Source organism: Lactuca sativa, chromosome 2 (assembly GCF_002870075.4).
Source record: "Lactuca sativa cultivar Salinas chromosome 2, Lsat_Salinas_v11, whole genome shotgun sequence".
NCBI classification, from domain to species: Eukaryota; Viridiplantae; Streptophyta; class Magnoliopsida; order Asterales; family Asteraceae; genus Lactuca; species Lactuca sativa.
This window is the reverse complement of record NC_056624.2, coordinates 13,291,973-13,306,452: the sequence shown is the minus strand read 5'-3', so window position 1 is coordinate 13,306,452 and position 14,480 is coordinate 13,291,973. Positions and strand designations below refer to the sequence as shown.

Here is a 14,480-nt window from a genome sequence, read left to right as displayed (position 1 = left end):
GAAAGAAGTGGAAAGAAATGAAAGGAAAACTTTCCCTCATAACGTTCCTTCCAATCTGGAAGGATTTAAAGAGAAATTAACAAAATGTTTAACTTTCCTTTCAGTTCTCTCAAACTCGGAAACACAAAATACAATTTTATTGCACTTTCATTTCTCATCTTCTCTCTCCCTTTCTTTTTATTTTCTTTGCTAAAACTTGGGAACTAGACATTAGTCTTGACCTAGTCGGTACCCTAGTTAGCTCTGGAGTTACCCATTAGTCTTGACCAAGTCGGCACCCTTGTTGGCTTTGGAGTTACCTTCGGACTCTCGTTCTTGAAACCTTCAGCACCATAAAATGTTTGTCGAGTCGTGCTCTAGCTCCCCTTATTTGCCTGGCCATGGTTGTCGACATCTGGCCAAAACCTTAGCACCCTCCGACACCGACTTCATTAGAATTCCAAATTTGTTCTCCTGAAACCCTTTCTTCCCGCTTGCTTGCCCTCAGATCTTGCTGTCGTTACTGTCTCCAGTTCTAGATCTCACTAGAAGTTTTGCATGAGTTCTTTTATATGCTTTGCTTTATTGTTTCCTATACCAGATTTCAACTCATATATATGTTTCTGCTTCGATGACATTCCACATCAAGATTTTTGTTTCAGTTGTAGTTGGTCCAAATCATTTTCTAACTTCAACTTCAAGACTCTCACAGTCAAGTCGGACATTATTGATGCTCCAACTTGAGAGGGAGTGTTAAGATATAAGCAGTAAATGGTTTTATTAGTTTTTGAAGTAGCTTTTATCTAGTTTCATGTTTAGGTAATCATTTTGTATATAAATTGAGGGTTAAACCTCACTTTCAAATGCAAGATATAATTTTCGGATTTCCCATTTATTCATATGGACTAAGTTCAATGTTAATACAACAAAATTTGATTTTTTTTCTCTATTAAAAACAATGGTGAAATAAGGTAGGACATGGACATATTTTTTTGCTTCCATATTGCATTTTTTCAAAAGACGTAAATACCCTCCGTATCCTCATCATCAAAACTAACCTTAAAAAACATGTATCCTTCATCCTGAGCTAGGTACATCCTATCCTAATCTCTTCTCTATTCTAATAAAAGAATAGTTTTATTCTTCTTTTGACATGTGTCACTTTATTATGCCTCCTAATTAATGCATATTTTATTCTCTTTTTGACACGTGTCACCATATTATGTTTATAATGAATGCATATCACTTGTCAACCTATTGATTCTCCAATTTAAATTTTAAATTTTAAATTTCCACTCTAATTAAATTAAATTAATAACATTAGAATAAAAATTAAAATAAAATTAATACAAATTATAAAGTGATATAATTTCACATATTTATTTCAATCAATGATTAAAATTTATATAACTAAAAAAATCTCTTAATTAATAATTTATTTAAAATAATTGATTAGTAATTTTGAGTTTTTACTATAAAAATTTAATTCATTTTATAACCGTGGTTCCCACAGGTTATAAATTAGTAAAGAAATAAATATTACAAGAAAAAAAAAAAAAACTAGTCTACCTTCACAACAAAGGATCACTCCAACATACTACAAAAATGCTAAACATAATAAGCAATCTTGGGCAAGTTCAAATGATTATTTCGTTAGTAAAAACATATTTAATATTTTTGTCTAATATAGATCAGTTTACATTGACTTACTACCATTAATTTAACATGTAAGATGATTCAAAACCACTAAAAATAAATAAAATACATTAATCTACCACCATTTTTTGTTAAGCTTGCTAACTATTTTTGCTTTACATCCCGAGAGTCATTAGATCCTACCTTCCATTGCTCAAATTCCCCACATTTTAGCATGAATGAACTTGCATTTCGATGGCCACCGCCTCCATGTTTCTGCAAAAATTAAAAAAGGGTTTTATCTTCAGTTTCAAAACTCACAATGTTCACAAATAAGGAATTGAATGAAGAAGAACAAAACCTGTGATATAACTGTTGTATCTTCATCTTCTATACTTCTTAGGCTTATTTTTAAAATTTCATCATCTTTGAGATCCGGTACTCTGTAAACCACTGCACCTATGCCCCTACACCAAAATAAACAAGACAACAAAACAATTGTAATTCCTTTTTCCTACCTTCACTCTTGAAAATAGTCCTAAAAATCTTGTCAATAATGGAGGTATGACAAACCTTAAGTTCTGATTCCGGCTTTTTTCAGCTAATTGGTGGCCAAGTTCACTTCTTAGATCGGAAACGGAATCAGCATTAACAGCCTGACAGGAATGGAATAGCATTAGTCATTAGAATCAGAATAGCCTTTTTATCTCTTCAGAAACAATTACAAAAAAAGAACAGAATAAACTTAAAGATTTATAAGTGAAATTTACCAGACAATGTCCAGATGCTCCATCATCAAGAACAATCTCATATGATTGCTCAAGAACTTCATCTATCAAAGTTTGCTTCTGTGATAAACTCTGATTGCCTTGATTTATAACATGTTCCAGATCCAAAGATAGCAACTACAAATAAAAAACCAATAGTAACCTTTAGTATTTAAAAAATTTAAAATACATCCCCATTTATAAAGATTTACCTGCTGAAATAACAAGGGGTTCAATGTTATGTTGAATTCAAAGTTCATATCTTTAAGACCACTGCTGAAAGCTTTGCTGTTGTCAAGACGCCACCTCCATAGATCTGCATCTTCAATATATTCAAATATCCTTCGAGAGCTTTCAAACTTATGAATACCCAATTCATGATTACTCAAATTGTTTCCATTTTTAAGAGATAGGGTTTTTTCCTTGAAATAATCATAGGCAATGGTGGCCCCACTCCTTCCCATATCTATCACTTTTGTCACATTCTTATAGGAAAATTCACCTTCATCAAGCATCTTGAGTGCTGTTTTATGATGATCTAATATTATCACACTACACAAATTAAAACAAAAGACATGAATGATACAGAATTACAGACATAAGCATATGTTTAGACTGGTAGATCTATCTTCATTACAACCTCATTTGCATTTTGACTTAATGTAGAAAAATGGACTTCATAGAGAAAGCCAGAGAAATGAGAAACAAACCGGTCAACTTTGGGAGAGAGTTGCTGAACAAAACCCGGGGGTCCAACAAAATCAAGGAGATAAGCATCACCGATTTGATCAAGAGGAAGGTCTTCGACTCTGATATGATTATTACAACTTGGGAAATTAGAATTAGAATAAGATAATCAATTGACTAAAGTCAGGCATAGTTTAGAAATATATCACTGGTTTTGAATCAAATTCAAATAATGACAGCTAACTTTGTCATAATTGCTAATTTGGTGATTAAAGTTCATGAAATCACTAAAACCATAAAAACTTGAACTTTGCAAAAAGTTTCATGTTGAACTCTAGGTGCTAATAAGATGCAAAAAATGCTGCCACCTTAGCCCAAATTACCCAAAATCAAACTTTTAGCAAATTTCAAACATTTTTTTGTTGATTTTCAAACCTATGGCAACCAAATTAGAAATTGGAACACAGTTGATTGCATCTTTTTCAGTTAGTCCCATTGTTTTCTGTAAAGCAAGAAAAAGTAATTAAGAAATTACTTGATTGGGGAATAAACAGTGTTGGGAAAGAAGAGAGCTGGAACAGAGGAAGCGGTGAAGTAAATATGAGCTGCCAAAGCAGCAAATGCACCATCAGGACATGGATAATGGTAGAGCACTGCTGTTTGCTTCAACGCCATTCTATCGATAGATATTGTTCTCTTAACGTTTACAGTCACATAATCACAAGCATTCTGGATGTATCCAAGTAATCCAAAAGGATTAAATTAGAACTCAAGTGTATGAAACATGATCAAACAATCGAAATTGAATAATATGGTTGATTAAACGCTACCGTGAACGAAGAAGAGCTACGCCTGTAAGTTGAAATTGATGAGACGAACAATTTTAGGGTTTCAATTTTGAGATTATACAGTTGGAATTTGGGGCTCGAGATTAGGGCAAAGAAGAACTAGGGTTTGAATAGAAGTAGTGACGTGTTACACACGTGGTGCACTTAGGATTTTTTTTGTTCTTTTCTTTTGAGAGTGAGATTTATAAACCGAACACTCATTTTCTATTTTTTTAGGGTTTGGTCCCATCCAAACAAGGCAGGGGGATGTATGATGGTTAGTATTTCCCACACTCTAAGGTGTTGTTTGTTTTTTCGAAGCGAAAATATCTTAAGTCTGCGGACCACCTCTGTAATCTTCTGTAGCAGAAGAGGTGGAACAAAAGGCTGCAGCATTTAATAAAAAGTCAGTTTGTTTTTTAACGTCTGCAGACTGCTGTAGTAAGTTAAAGTAAGACGCGAAGAAGTTTGAAGCAGTTGGTTTAATGCTGCGTCACGCAGCACACACACAACAATTTTTAAGTCAGAAGTCTTCAGGAAAACAAACAGATGCGAAAGGCCAAGTGTTGCGCGTGTGCTGCGCGGCGCAGCAATAAATGGTTTGAAGTGATTTTTAAAAAAAAAACAAACAACACCTAAGTTTGAGAGTCTATTTCGATAAATCATAGGAGACCGCTGACAAAAAAAAAATACAAATAAATGTATAAAAGTGAAAGTTTTGTTATCGTGCTTATATTTGGAGTATCCATGCATAACATCTCTGTACATACAAATTCATGATGAAAGATAAAATGCTCAATGTCTAGAAGAAAAGACCAATATAATTTACACATAAAGATAGCAAGGGTCAACCATGAATGAATACAAGTAGTGGACATATATATAAAGTTGTTAAGAGCATATACTAATTACACATGTTGTAATTAAAAAGGAGAACACATTTAAGGTGAGAATTTACTAGAAAGCACTACCACTAAAAAGGGAGCTAGACCTATACTATGTCAATACTAGACAAATGCCTTGATTATAAGTCTCCATAGTTTCCTATATGAGCTCATGTTCTCAGAAAGGGCTAACCTTCAAGTCTACGTCAACCTGTTCTCCTAGCACCCTCAATAGTAATCAACTCCACTCTTTACCAACAACAATCAATTGTCTCGTATGGACGACTAACCACTGTAATCTTCATTCCATCAATTTGTTGATGATCGACGCCACCCTAACGAATTCTTAATTAATGAGTTTGGTATCATGTCCAATAAAGTTTTACCACATATCTACCACAAATACTCTCATTTATGCTACCATTATCTTTATTTCATGTTCCTTCTTAATTAACCAACATTTAGATCCATACAACAAAGTTGGCATTATGGCCGCCCTATAAATTTTTCCTTTACTTTAAGCGGCACCTTCTTGTCACACAAAACTCTAGGCACAACCACACGATAATAGGGATTTAGTCCGGACTAATGGCTTTATCCCTCCCATCCTTCTTAATACCCTCTTCACTTCCTCACTATCAATTTGTATGATGGGACAATCATTAGTTGTCTGACTCGGCCCAACAATGCGCTCAATAGGCTTATCTCCACCTATAAATGTTTGACAAAATTGCAAGAATGGTCCCTGTGGTATGTCCAAAAAATGCTACTTTGGGTCAAACAGGTTTGGATTAGTATCAATAGTCCACAAGTTTTCATTTTCCTGCGGTTATGGTCCAAAACAGTTTAAAAAATCTAAAAATGACGGATTTGCCATTTTCCACTTTTTTTTGCTTTTCTTTTTGTTATTTAATTATTTTCTAACTAAAAAATATATAAAAAAAAGAAAATATTTCTCTCTCTCTTTATCTTTTTTCTTTCTCTCTCTCTCATACACACACACTCTCTCTATCTTCTCCCCTTTCTCTCTCTCTCTCTCTCTCTCTCTCTCTCTCTCTCTCTCGTTTCTTGCTTACCACCGCCCAAGAAGAATAAATCAGCGGATGTCGCCAGCCTAGGCTGCCCATCCTCCTTCCACCGGTCAGGTAGCACCACCTCAAACACCCGCTTTTGATCGTTGTTGCCATTCATTTAAACCTCCACAGCCGACGACGAGAAAAAGGAGATTGAGATATGAAAGTTAGGGTTTCTTGGCGGCTAGGGTTTTCAGATGGGGCGTTTAACGGCTAGAAATCGAGGGGAAGGCACCTTGGGTCGATTTTTCCGAGCAAGGGGTGAAGGGATGTGTGTTTGGTGGTGCTACACGACTGAAGGGAGGTTGTGAGGGGTTCTGAAGGTGGTGGTTGACAGCCTCCAACGGTTTATAGATAGGAGCTAGGGTGGTGGTTGTTTTGGTAGAGGAATAGGAAGTCGGTGGATGGACCCAGATCGATTTGTCTTCTCCGACGAGAAAAATGTATCATTGTAACCCAACATTGATTCCGATAACGACACCACCCTTGGTAACCCTAGCAACGTCGATCTGCGTTACATCTCCCGACCACCGCCTGCCCCTTGTTGTCATCGTCGACTTGTGGACGCAAGAATCACCATTGTTCCCATACATTCATCGTAACTCTAAGCCAGGTCATATTGTGTTCTCTATTGTAATCTGCAAGAAATGAAGAGATGAAGAAGCTTAATCCTTTTTCGATTTGACGAAACACATTTTTGCCCTTCTGTTAAGTTTGATTATAGAGTAGGTAGTCGATTTTGGGTCTTCAGAATAATTATACCACTCTCTTCATCCCTAAATTTTCCTAAATTTCAGATCTTCAGAATAATCAATTTTGGGTTTGAATGTAAAGGAGATAGTCAGATATCGATGCTTAATTGGAAACCTCTTTGGATTCAATCATTTTTTGTGCATTTGGATTTAATTTGCAGGTTTTGCTTGACAAAAACAAACCTCTTATCAAATGGGTTTCTGGATTTGATTTGGTTCTGAAAATGTATGTGTTTGTAGGGTTAAGGTTTTATTATTTAATGGGTTTCATGATTTTTGTTTCTATGATACAGAAGGATGATGGATTTATGGTTCTTGACAAAAATTAAAACACCATAAACATGCTTTTTAGATGTGTTTCTTTGGAATTGAAACAAAAATGATGATAGAAGGTGGAGAGAGAGAGAGAGAGAGAGAGAGAAATATTTTCTTATATTTTTTTAGTTAGAAAATAATTAAATAACAAAAAGAAAAAGCAAAAAAATAAATGGAAAATGGCAAATCCATCATTTTTAGATTTTTTAAACTGTTTTGGACCAAAACTACTGCAAAATAAAAACTTTTTGACTATTGGTGCTAGTCCAAATCTGTTTTGTCAAAAGTAGTATTTTTGGACATACCATAAGGACCATTCTTGCAATTTTGTCTAAATGTTTAATAGCAACCAAAATTTATACTTTTTTACAACCTATATATATATATATATATATATATATATATATATATATATATATATATATATATATATATATATATATATATATATATATGAAAACGAATATGTCCAAAAATAGAACCGAATTTGAAAAAAAAAACTTTGAAAAAGAAAAATCTAAATAAGGATATACATAAAATCAAATATATAAAAATAGTAATTTTGTAAAAAAAACAATTTTGTAAAAAACATGGTTGTAAAAGAAGTTTGACAAAATTATTGCTCAAAACAAACTAAGTTTGGAAAACATATAAAAATAAATTTGAAAATTTAACTTTGGCCTAAATTTGGGGAAAAATATTAAAAAAAAAGGATAAAAATGAAAATTTTAAAAGATGGGGTACCACGGGTGCGAATTCAAAAAATAATAAAAAAACATTTTATTTTTGTAATTTGTTTTCATGGTCATTTCTGTCTATTTGAAAACTACAATGACCAAAAGGAAAAGACATTATAGATAATGTGATTATAATAATGTGATTTTGGGAACAATATCAAATATTTGGTAAAAGTTAATGTATATAATAAAGGTAATGAATATCAAATGGGCTTGGATATTCTTTCTTTCAATTTGTATTCAAATCCAAGGAACAAAAGAAAGGATTTAACATATTTTACTTTCTAGGCTCGTTGTTTAATATAAAAAAAATTGTTTGGTTTACGTGTAAAAAACTTTAAACATGGACCATATGAATCGAAAAAACGCAAAATATGTTGAATTTTCAAGTGATATAAAAACATTTGAGAAAATCAGTACAAACTTGGAGAATTAAATTCAAATTTATAAAGAGCTTAGTGAAAAAAAAAAAAAAAAAACCCTTCTTTTCCAAACCATCTCAATTAATTTGTTATTTTGCATTAAAAACATCAATATATTGCTTACAACTTATTAAACTAAAGCCATGTTCTTCCTATCAAGTATTACAAAGATAAATGACCATTTTACCCTTTTATCTCCATCAAATCAATTAAGCTACAAAAGGAACACTACCTCACATACAAAGTACATACGCATTCGCAGTGGCATTAGACACATATGGTTGCCTCATCTGCATTGATCATACATCCAACACCATCAACTTATTATAAAATGCAAAAATGGGATACATATCAAAAAGACAAAAACCTTCATTTTTCTATTAGTGCACAGATAAATAACAAACAAATCATCGTTCATGACATGTCAATAATGTTACACAAAATCACACTAATATACCAACCCAATCTCCCCTTATACATTAAAAAAAAATAAGAAGCTAGAAACCTTGAATCGATGAGAAAACTCGTAACAAATAACTAAAACAATACACACCTTTTTATTCAATTTCATAGAGAAATTGAAGGCAAATGTGATCTATTACTCTTTGCAATTCTAGAACAAAACATGAACATTAACATGACTGAAGATAGCAAAAAGAGCCTGAAATATGTTCGGATTTCTTGCAAACCAAGGTCCAGAAATTCCTTCTTTTCACCATATCTATTTTTTCTCTCGATTAAATATCCATTTAAATAATCATCTATTGAGATCAAATGGTCCATGTTAAATGGTGTTGATTCTTGTGGATCTTTCATTTGATGTGCTCCCATGTTGAACATTGTAAAGAATGTGGCTGACCATTCGTTCAGAACTCTCTGGAGTCAAAAAAAAAAATGTGGATTCAGTAATTTGAAATAGTGTTAAAACATTATAGTTTGAAAATTGTATTCAATCAATCAGAGAAAAACCGAAAATACATATATGGTAGTATTGTAAGTGATTCAATGGCTCTAAGATAGATAAAAAAGCTTTGAGAAAATTAATGTGTTATCCATTGAAAAGAATAGAAAATGGATATGATTAAATTTATTTCACTTACATTAAATGTGGGATGATCCACAGGGTTGAACATTTTGAAGCAATCTCTTGAAGATGCTTTTTCATCTCCATAAATCTGCCAAATTAACAAGTTCAGTTGAAAATAAGGGAGGGAAATTTACAGGAAAACCATTATATTTTGGGCAGTTTTGCAGTTTAACCCCTAATACTTGAATTTTTTCCATTCAAACCATAAAAGTTTCAAACATTTTTCCAAATTAACCATTATGACCTGTTATATCATGTCAAAAAATGGTTAAACTGAATGGAACTTTTATGGTTTGATTGAAAAAACATATAAATGGTTAAACAGCAAAATTACAAAAAAACAAAATGTTTTTTTTTTTAATTTTTATATACAAACCTCGAAGGTGAAAGCCATGGGGACCTTTGCCACATCAAACATGTAATCCGTAGTTGTACCATGTGCCAGATACCTGTTTAAATACAAACCTTCTTTCATTTATTTCTGTTTAAAATTAACAACATTGTATATTAAACTTTTTTTCTTATTGAAAAAATCTATATTTATGAATTTAGAGTCTAACATATATTATAAAGAATAATAATACTTTACTTACCCAACAGATCCACCACCTGATCCAACCACACAACGATCTCCACAATGAAGGTGGTTTAATGTTTCAAGCATCAGCCTCATTTTCTGTGATTCCACTCCAGATGGAGTTGTGTTTTTGTGATCATATGGCATAAAAAGAGCCTACAAAAAAGTAAATATAAAACTAATCATATGGAAACATATTTATGTAAAAAAAAAAACAATGAATGAATGACTGATTAACAATTAATTTTGGTCATGGAATGGAATTAATCTTGTAATATTATGCAACATCGAAAGATTTAAAGGCATCAAAATAAGTAATTGCAGAAACAAAAAGTGGGTAATGAGGGGTATTTTGGGAAGAAAAACAAAGATTAGTGGTCACCTCCATTCCAGAATGTACATTGACCCAAATGTGTGGTTCGAATGATGTTGAGAGCTTTCGCATTAGCTGAGCTTCAGGTTCACTAAATGGGCCAATTCCAGGATTCTCTTCATAAGGATCAAAGTCCTGAAACATATAATAATAATAATAATAAACAACAAGCCAAGGTATGTTATATGTAACATTTACTTAACATACCTACAAAACTGGTATTATTGCTATACAAAATGTAGAGATGGAGAACAAAACAATCTAAAAAAAGCCACCTACTTTCACCATTTTATTGGTAACTTAACCCTTTTCTATACTTATTTTTTTTTAACATTAAAAAAAACATTTTTCTCAAAAAGGTTAAAGTACAAAATAGCATTTCATATGTAGATAACAGAAGCTGGTTAAATGGTAACAGAGCCTGGGATTGAATGCGTAACCCAAACCTGAAATAGGGACCGTTTTTGAAAAAATCAAGAAACTAGGACTAAAACTGCAAAATCATGCCAACCACATGGACCAATTCTGTAATTTAGTCTTATTATAATATAGTTCGGTGGTTAAACCGATAAAAAATATAGTTGAGTCTCTAAATCGATAAAATGGTGAAAGTATGTTGTGCTTTTTCTATATATAGGTATGATCCCCTAATAACAGGATTTTTTTTAATACAATATAAAAGGTATTATATTTTTATCACAACAGAAAATAGTTAAGTGACTTAATCAATAAAAAGTAACAGTTGAATAGTGAAAGAAGGTTCTTTTTTGTATTTTAACCTGAAATCAAAACCAGGGAAATAGTTATTTTAAAGGGTTGAAAAAAGTGAAATGTTTTGATGACTATAGAAAATAGTTAAGTAGCTATTAAAGAGTGAAAGTTACACGTATTTTCCCTCTTTTTAGTCACTAACCTTCTCTTTTTTCCCCCAATCTACACTCCAATTCCGATTGAGATCAACTCCTCTTCCTGCAAAGAAACAAACAGTCATGAACTCAAGAAATATCACATTTATTTTCAAGTAAAGAAATTAAAAAAAAAAAAAATGAGACCATTTCTTCTCTCACAAACATCTCCCGCTTCGACTTTTTTGCGTCCATTTAGATTTTCCATTGGCACCACCTGAGAGATTGCTATATGTTTGTTAATATCATGAGCTTAATTTGATCATAATTTTGTATGTTTTTTTTCATGTAATGATAAAGAGATAACTTTAAGAAGCATATAATATGAAAGAGATGACCTTTATAACAATCTTCTCAAGGGTTTTGTTCAGCAACAGTGGATCCATTTTAGGTAAAAATTGCTCTTCACTTAAGATGGAGAGGATCCTTAATGCAAGCTCGGTTGTAATAAGCTCCCGTGCATGCTGCCCAAAACTCTGGAAGACAAGTAATCATCTGTCAAAAAAATCAGCAATATCACAATATGAGACAATACATGGCAAAAAAAATTACTTTCTTCAAAATTTTTCCTTTCATTTGATGCAACAGTTTGAAGAGAAAGAAAAAACTCACAAGAAGTATTCTAAACTTTGATTTGTCTTCAATGGCTGTTCTATTCCGGCAATATGTAACTACATTTAGTTCAGCATGGTAGCCTTTATTTGTACTTTGAAATGTCTCCATCTGTTGAAAAATTATGGATTCAAATGAGCATAACAAATAGCAGGACAAAGAAAAAAAAAAAAAGATCCAAAATACACCTACATGGAGTCTATCTTGGTGTCGGTTAACCAATGCTTCTATCTCTTCCATTAAGGCGTCACTAAAAAAAGAAGCAACAAGATGAAAAGGTTTATAAACACGAAGGTTGACTCAAAATTCCAGAAAGTTCTATGTGAATCAAGAACTTTCAAGAGAGAATAAGAAGATGCTAGAAGGATCTAAAAGTACAAGTTGTGTGATTGTAAATGATCAAAAAATAGTGTTTATTTATGTTATTGCAAGAACACCACCTCATGTATAGATATAGATCCTTCCATTTTAATTAGCAATCAACTAATTATTCTATACTTATGCAGTTTTCTCTTCTTGTAAGCACTCTAATCAGTAATACTAGTGCATTAACTTAATGTATTGTTCTTGGTTTGCTTACTTTGCCTTGTTTACGAGAGTAATCCATGACCAGGGTATGACAAAATAGATCTATATTGGGAAGCTGAAACAACACATGTAAAATGTGCATTTTAATACCAATAATTTCCAATTTCTGATGTAAGTAACCAATTATCAAATAAATTCTCCCAAAATCTTTAAGTCACATAAACCATTTTGACATACAGATCAAATTGCCTCTATTTTAACACTTTCTAACGGTTACAAAAACAGATCAACTCCTGACTACCGTTTTTAGGATGAGATCCCATCCCTCTATAGTCAAACAAAAAGTTATAGAAAATGAGATAAAAATAAATTCTGCACCACGAAATCAAATTAGACTGATTACAACGCCGAAACGAGTGAAATCAATATCAAATCTAGAAGTATTTGGAGACTACTGAGTTTACCTAGTGCGGTAGAGATCACGATTGATAGGCGTAACAGGAGGGAAATCATTATCGCTGCTACAGAAAATGCTCGAGAAACAAGAGCATAACAACAAAAAAAGATAGGATAAAGTAATGAAATGAAGACTATGATGAAGGTTGAACGCCATCTGAATCAGCAAAAATAACAGTGTAATCTTCTCATTCCGATCTCAATTGGAACTTTGAATAGCTATTAGCAATTAAATCAAAGACTTCCAGACATCTGTCGGCTTCCTAATAGATTTGTATATTTTTTTTCTTGTAAACTTTGCGAAGTTGTTATTGTGTGGGGAGCGACGAAATCAACAAATTAGTTGCAGAGCAAGATGGCGATGGCGATGGGATCTTAGAGAGAGAAAAACAGACAAAGTGACTTATCGGGTGGGCTTTCCTAGTTACACGCGTTTTGTTTCTTTCTCATTTACTCCGGGTTGTTAAGTAGTATTATTTAATCCATATACTGTCGTCCAAATCAATAATGAAAGATACTCCTATGTTTTACTAGGTTATTATGGGCTGATTAATTGAAATATTAAGACGGAGTAAATATTTAATAATTTTTAAAATGATATTTAAAAGTGGGAAATGGAGTAATGTAATCAAACCAATAAATTATAAGATTCCTTCGTGGTTCAAATGTTAAATTATACGTTCGATCTATATTTTTTAAAGTTAATTCTAAACGTTCATGTATTATATTTTTTCACTCCACTCATCATTATAGACATAAAATAACTATTTTGCTCTTAATAATTTTTTTTTAATTTTCTTTTATTAATTTATACTTTTTAGACCAAAAACACCCTAACCCCTTTCCTAATTTATAATGAGTTAAAATTGTAAAAATGGTCCATGTGGTTTGCCAATTTCTTTGGGTAAAGTCTAAAAATAAATTTATTAGCAAAAAATGTCTTTATTTAGTAGTTTAGCTGTGGTTTTGGTCTCTATTTCGTTAACCTTAACATTTGGTTGTTGATTTTTTTAAATAACAATTTTACCCTTAATGACCATTTTTAAAGTTATCTTTTTTTACCAAATTACAAGGACCATTTATGCAATTCTTCTTGTTAAATTTATTGAATTATTATATATTAATCCTTATGTCTTTTTAATTTTATTGAACTATTATACATTATTTTTTTTTTCAATTTTGTTTTTATTAGATTAATTTTTTATCTGATTACCACACCGGTTAATTTTATTTTTAATATATAATATTTATATATTAATAAATATTATATTATTAATTTCTTTTAATTATTTTTTAAAATTTTTTATTGGCTTATTTAAAAAATGTATTTATTAGATTTTTTTAATTGTATAATTACATTTAATTTATTATATTCTATATATAATAAATAATATTTTAGTGGATCGTTAATTTTTTTTTAAATGTATAATATTAATTCTTTTAATTTATTGGTTCTACCACAAAGTCTTCGGAATACGCAAAAGCAACGCATCACAATGTCGAAAATGATCGGGACCACCGCTAATCACCTTCATCGGAGGTCCAACGGAAACAATACCAACATGTTTCACCCAACACTGCTATCCAATAGCCACTCTGCAACAATCTCTTCACAATCCGTCAGAATCTTTTATATTTGCCACTAAACTGATCGTTTTCCACTAGAACCATCACTATTTGAACCACCAAGAAGTCTAACCCAAACACCCCTATCAGTTCCCCCATTTGTTGCCTTTTACTAGCTTAAGCCACAAAATCATACTACCTGGTTAGTTCCTCCATTCTTTGCCTTCCACAACCCATGCACAACCTTATAACATCGAAGCTTTAAGTGTAGCATCTGGTTCTTGGTACGTATTCTTTT

The 14,480-nt window shown here is 32.0% G+C and overlaps 2 protein-coding genes across 2 annotated transcripts; both read right to left on the bottom strand.

Moving 5' to 3' along the window:
• Nucleotides 1-1,606: 1,606 nt before the first annotated feature.
• LOC111902875 (uncharacterized) lies at nt 1,607-4,077 on the bottom strand. Its single transcript, XM_023898686.3, has 8 exons — nt 3,899-4,077; nt 3,604-3,797; nt 3,092-3,190; nt 2,594-2,933; nt 2,385-2,519; nt 2,188-2,270; nt 1,976-2,081; nt 1,607-1,890 (listed from the first exon to the last, which is right to left on the bottom strand). Exons 2-8 carry the CDS (start codon nt 3,741-3,743, stop codon nt 1,780-1,782), a joined length of 1,014 nt encoding a protein of 337 aa, XP_023754454.1. The 5' UTR covers nt 3,744-3,797; nt 3,899-4,077; the 3' UTR covers nt 1,607-1,779.
• A 4,359-nt stretch (nt 4,078-8,436) lies between these two features.
• Nucleotides 8,437-13,058, bottom strand: LOC111902882 (uncharacterized). Its single transcript, XM_023898695.3, has 11 exons — nt 12,625-13,058; nt 11,825-11,882; nt 11,633-11,743; nt 11,359-11,496; nt 11,168-11,237; nt 11,029-11,084; nt 10,125-10,250; nt 9,759-9,898; nt 9,542-9,614; nt 9,179-9,253; nt 8,437-8,954 (listed from the first exon to the last, which is right to left on the bottom strand). The coding sequence occupies exons 1-11, from the start codon at nt 12,771-12,773 to the stop codon at nt 8,646-8,648; spliced, it is 1,305 nt and encodes a 434-aa protein (XP_023754463.1). The 5' UTR covers nt 12,774-13,058; the 3' UTR covers nt 8,437-8,645.
• Nucleotides 13,059-14,480: the final 1,422 nt, after the last annotated feature.

Bases quoted from the DNA above. Each gene is read 5' to 3' on its own strand.
- LOC111902882 (XM_023898695.3), bottom strand. From the start codon at position 12,773: ATGGCGTTCAACCTTCATCATAGTCTTCATTTCATTACTTTATCCTAT. The intron at 11,883-12,624 runs GTAAACTCAGTA...TTCTTTTTTTAG, and splicing joins CGTGATCTCTACCGCACTAG to TGACGCCTTAATGGAAGAGA. The intron at 11,238-11,358 runs GTCATCTCTTTC...GCAATCTCTCAG, and splicing joins TTGAGAAGATTGTTATAAAG to GTGGTGCCAATGGAAAATCT.
- LOC111902875 (XM_023898686.3), bottom strand. From the start codon at position 3,743: ATGGCGTTGAAGCAAACAGCAGTGCTCTACCATTATCCATGTCCTGAT. The intron at 3,191-3,603 runs GTAATTTCTTAA...TAATCATATCAG, and splicing joins ACTGTTTATTCCCCAATCAA to AGTCGAAGACCTTCCTCTTG. The intron at 2,082-2,187 runs GTTTGTCATACC...ATTTTGGTGTAG, and splicing joins AGCCGGAATCAGAACTTAAG to GGGCATAGGTGCAGTGGTTT.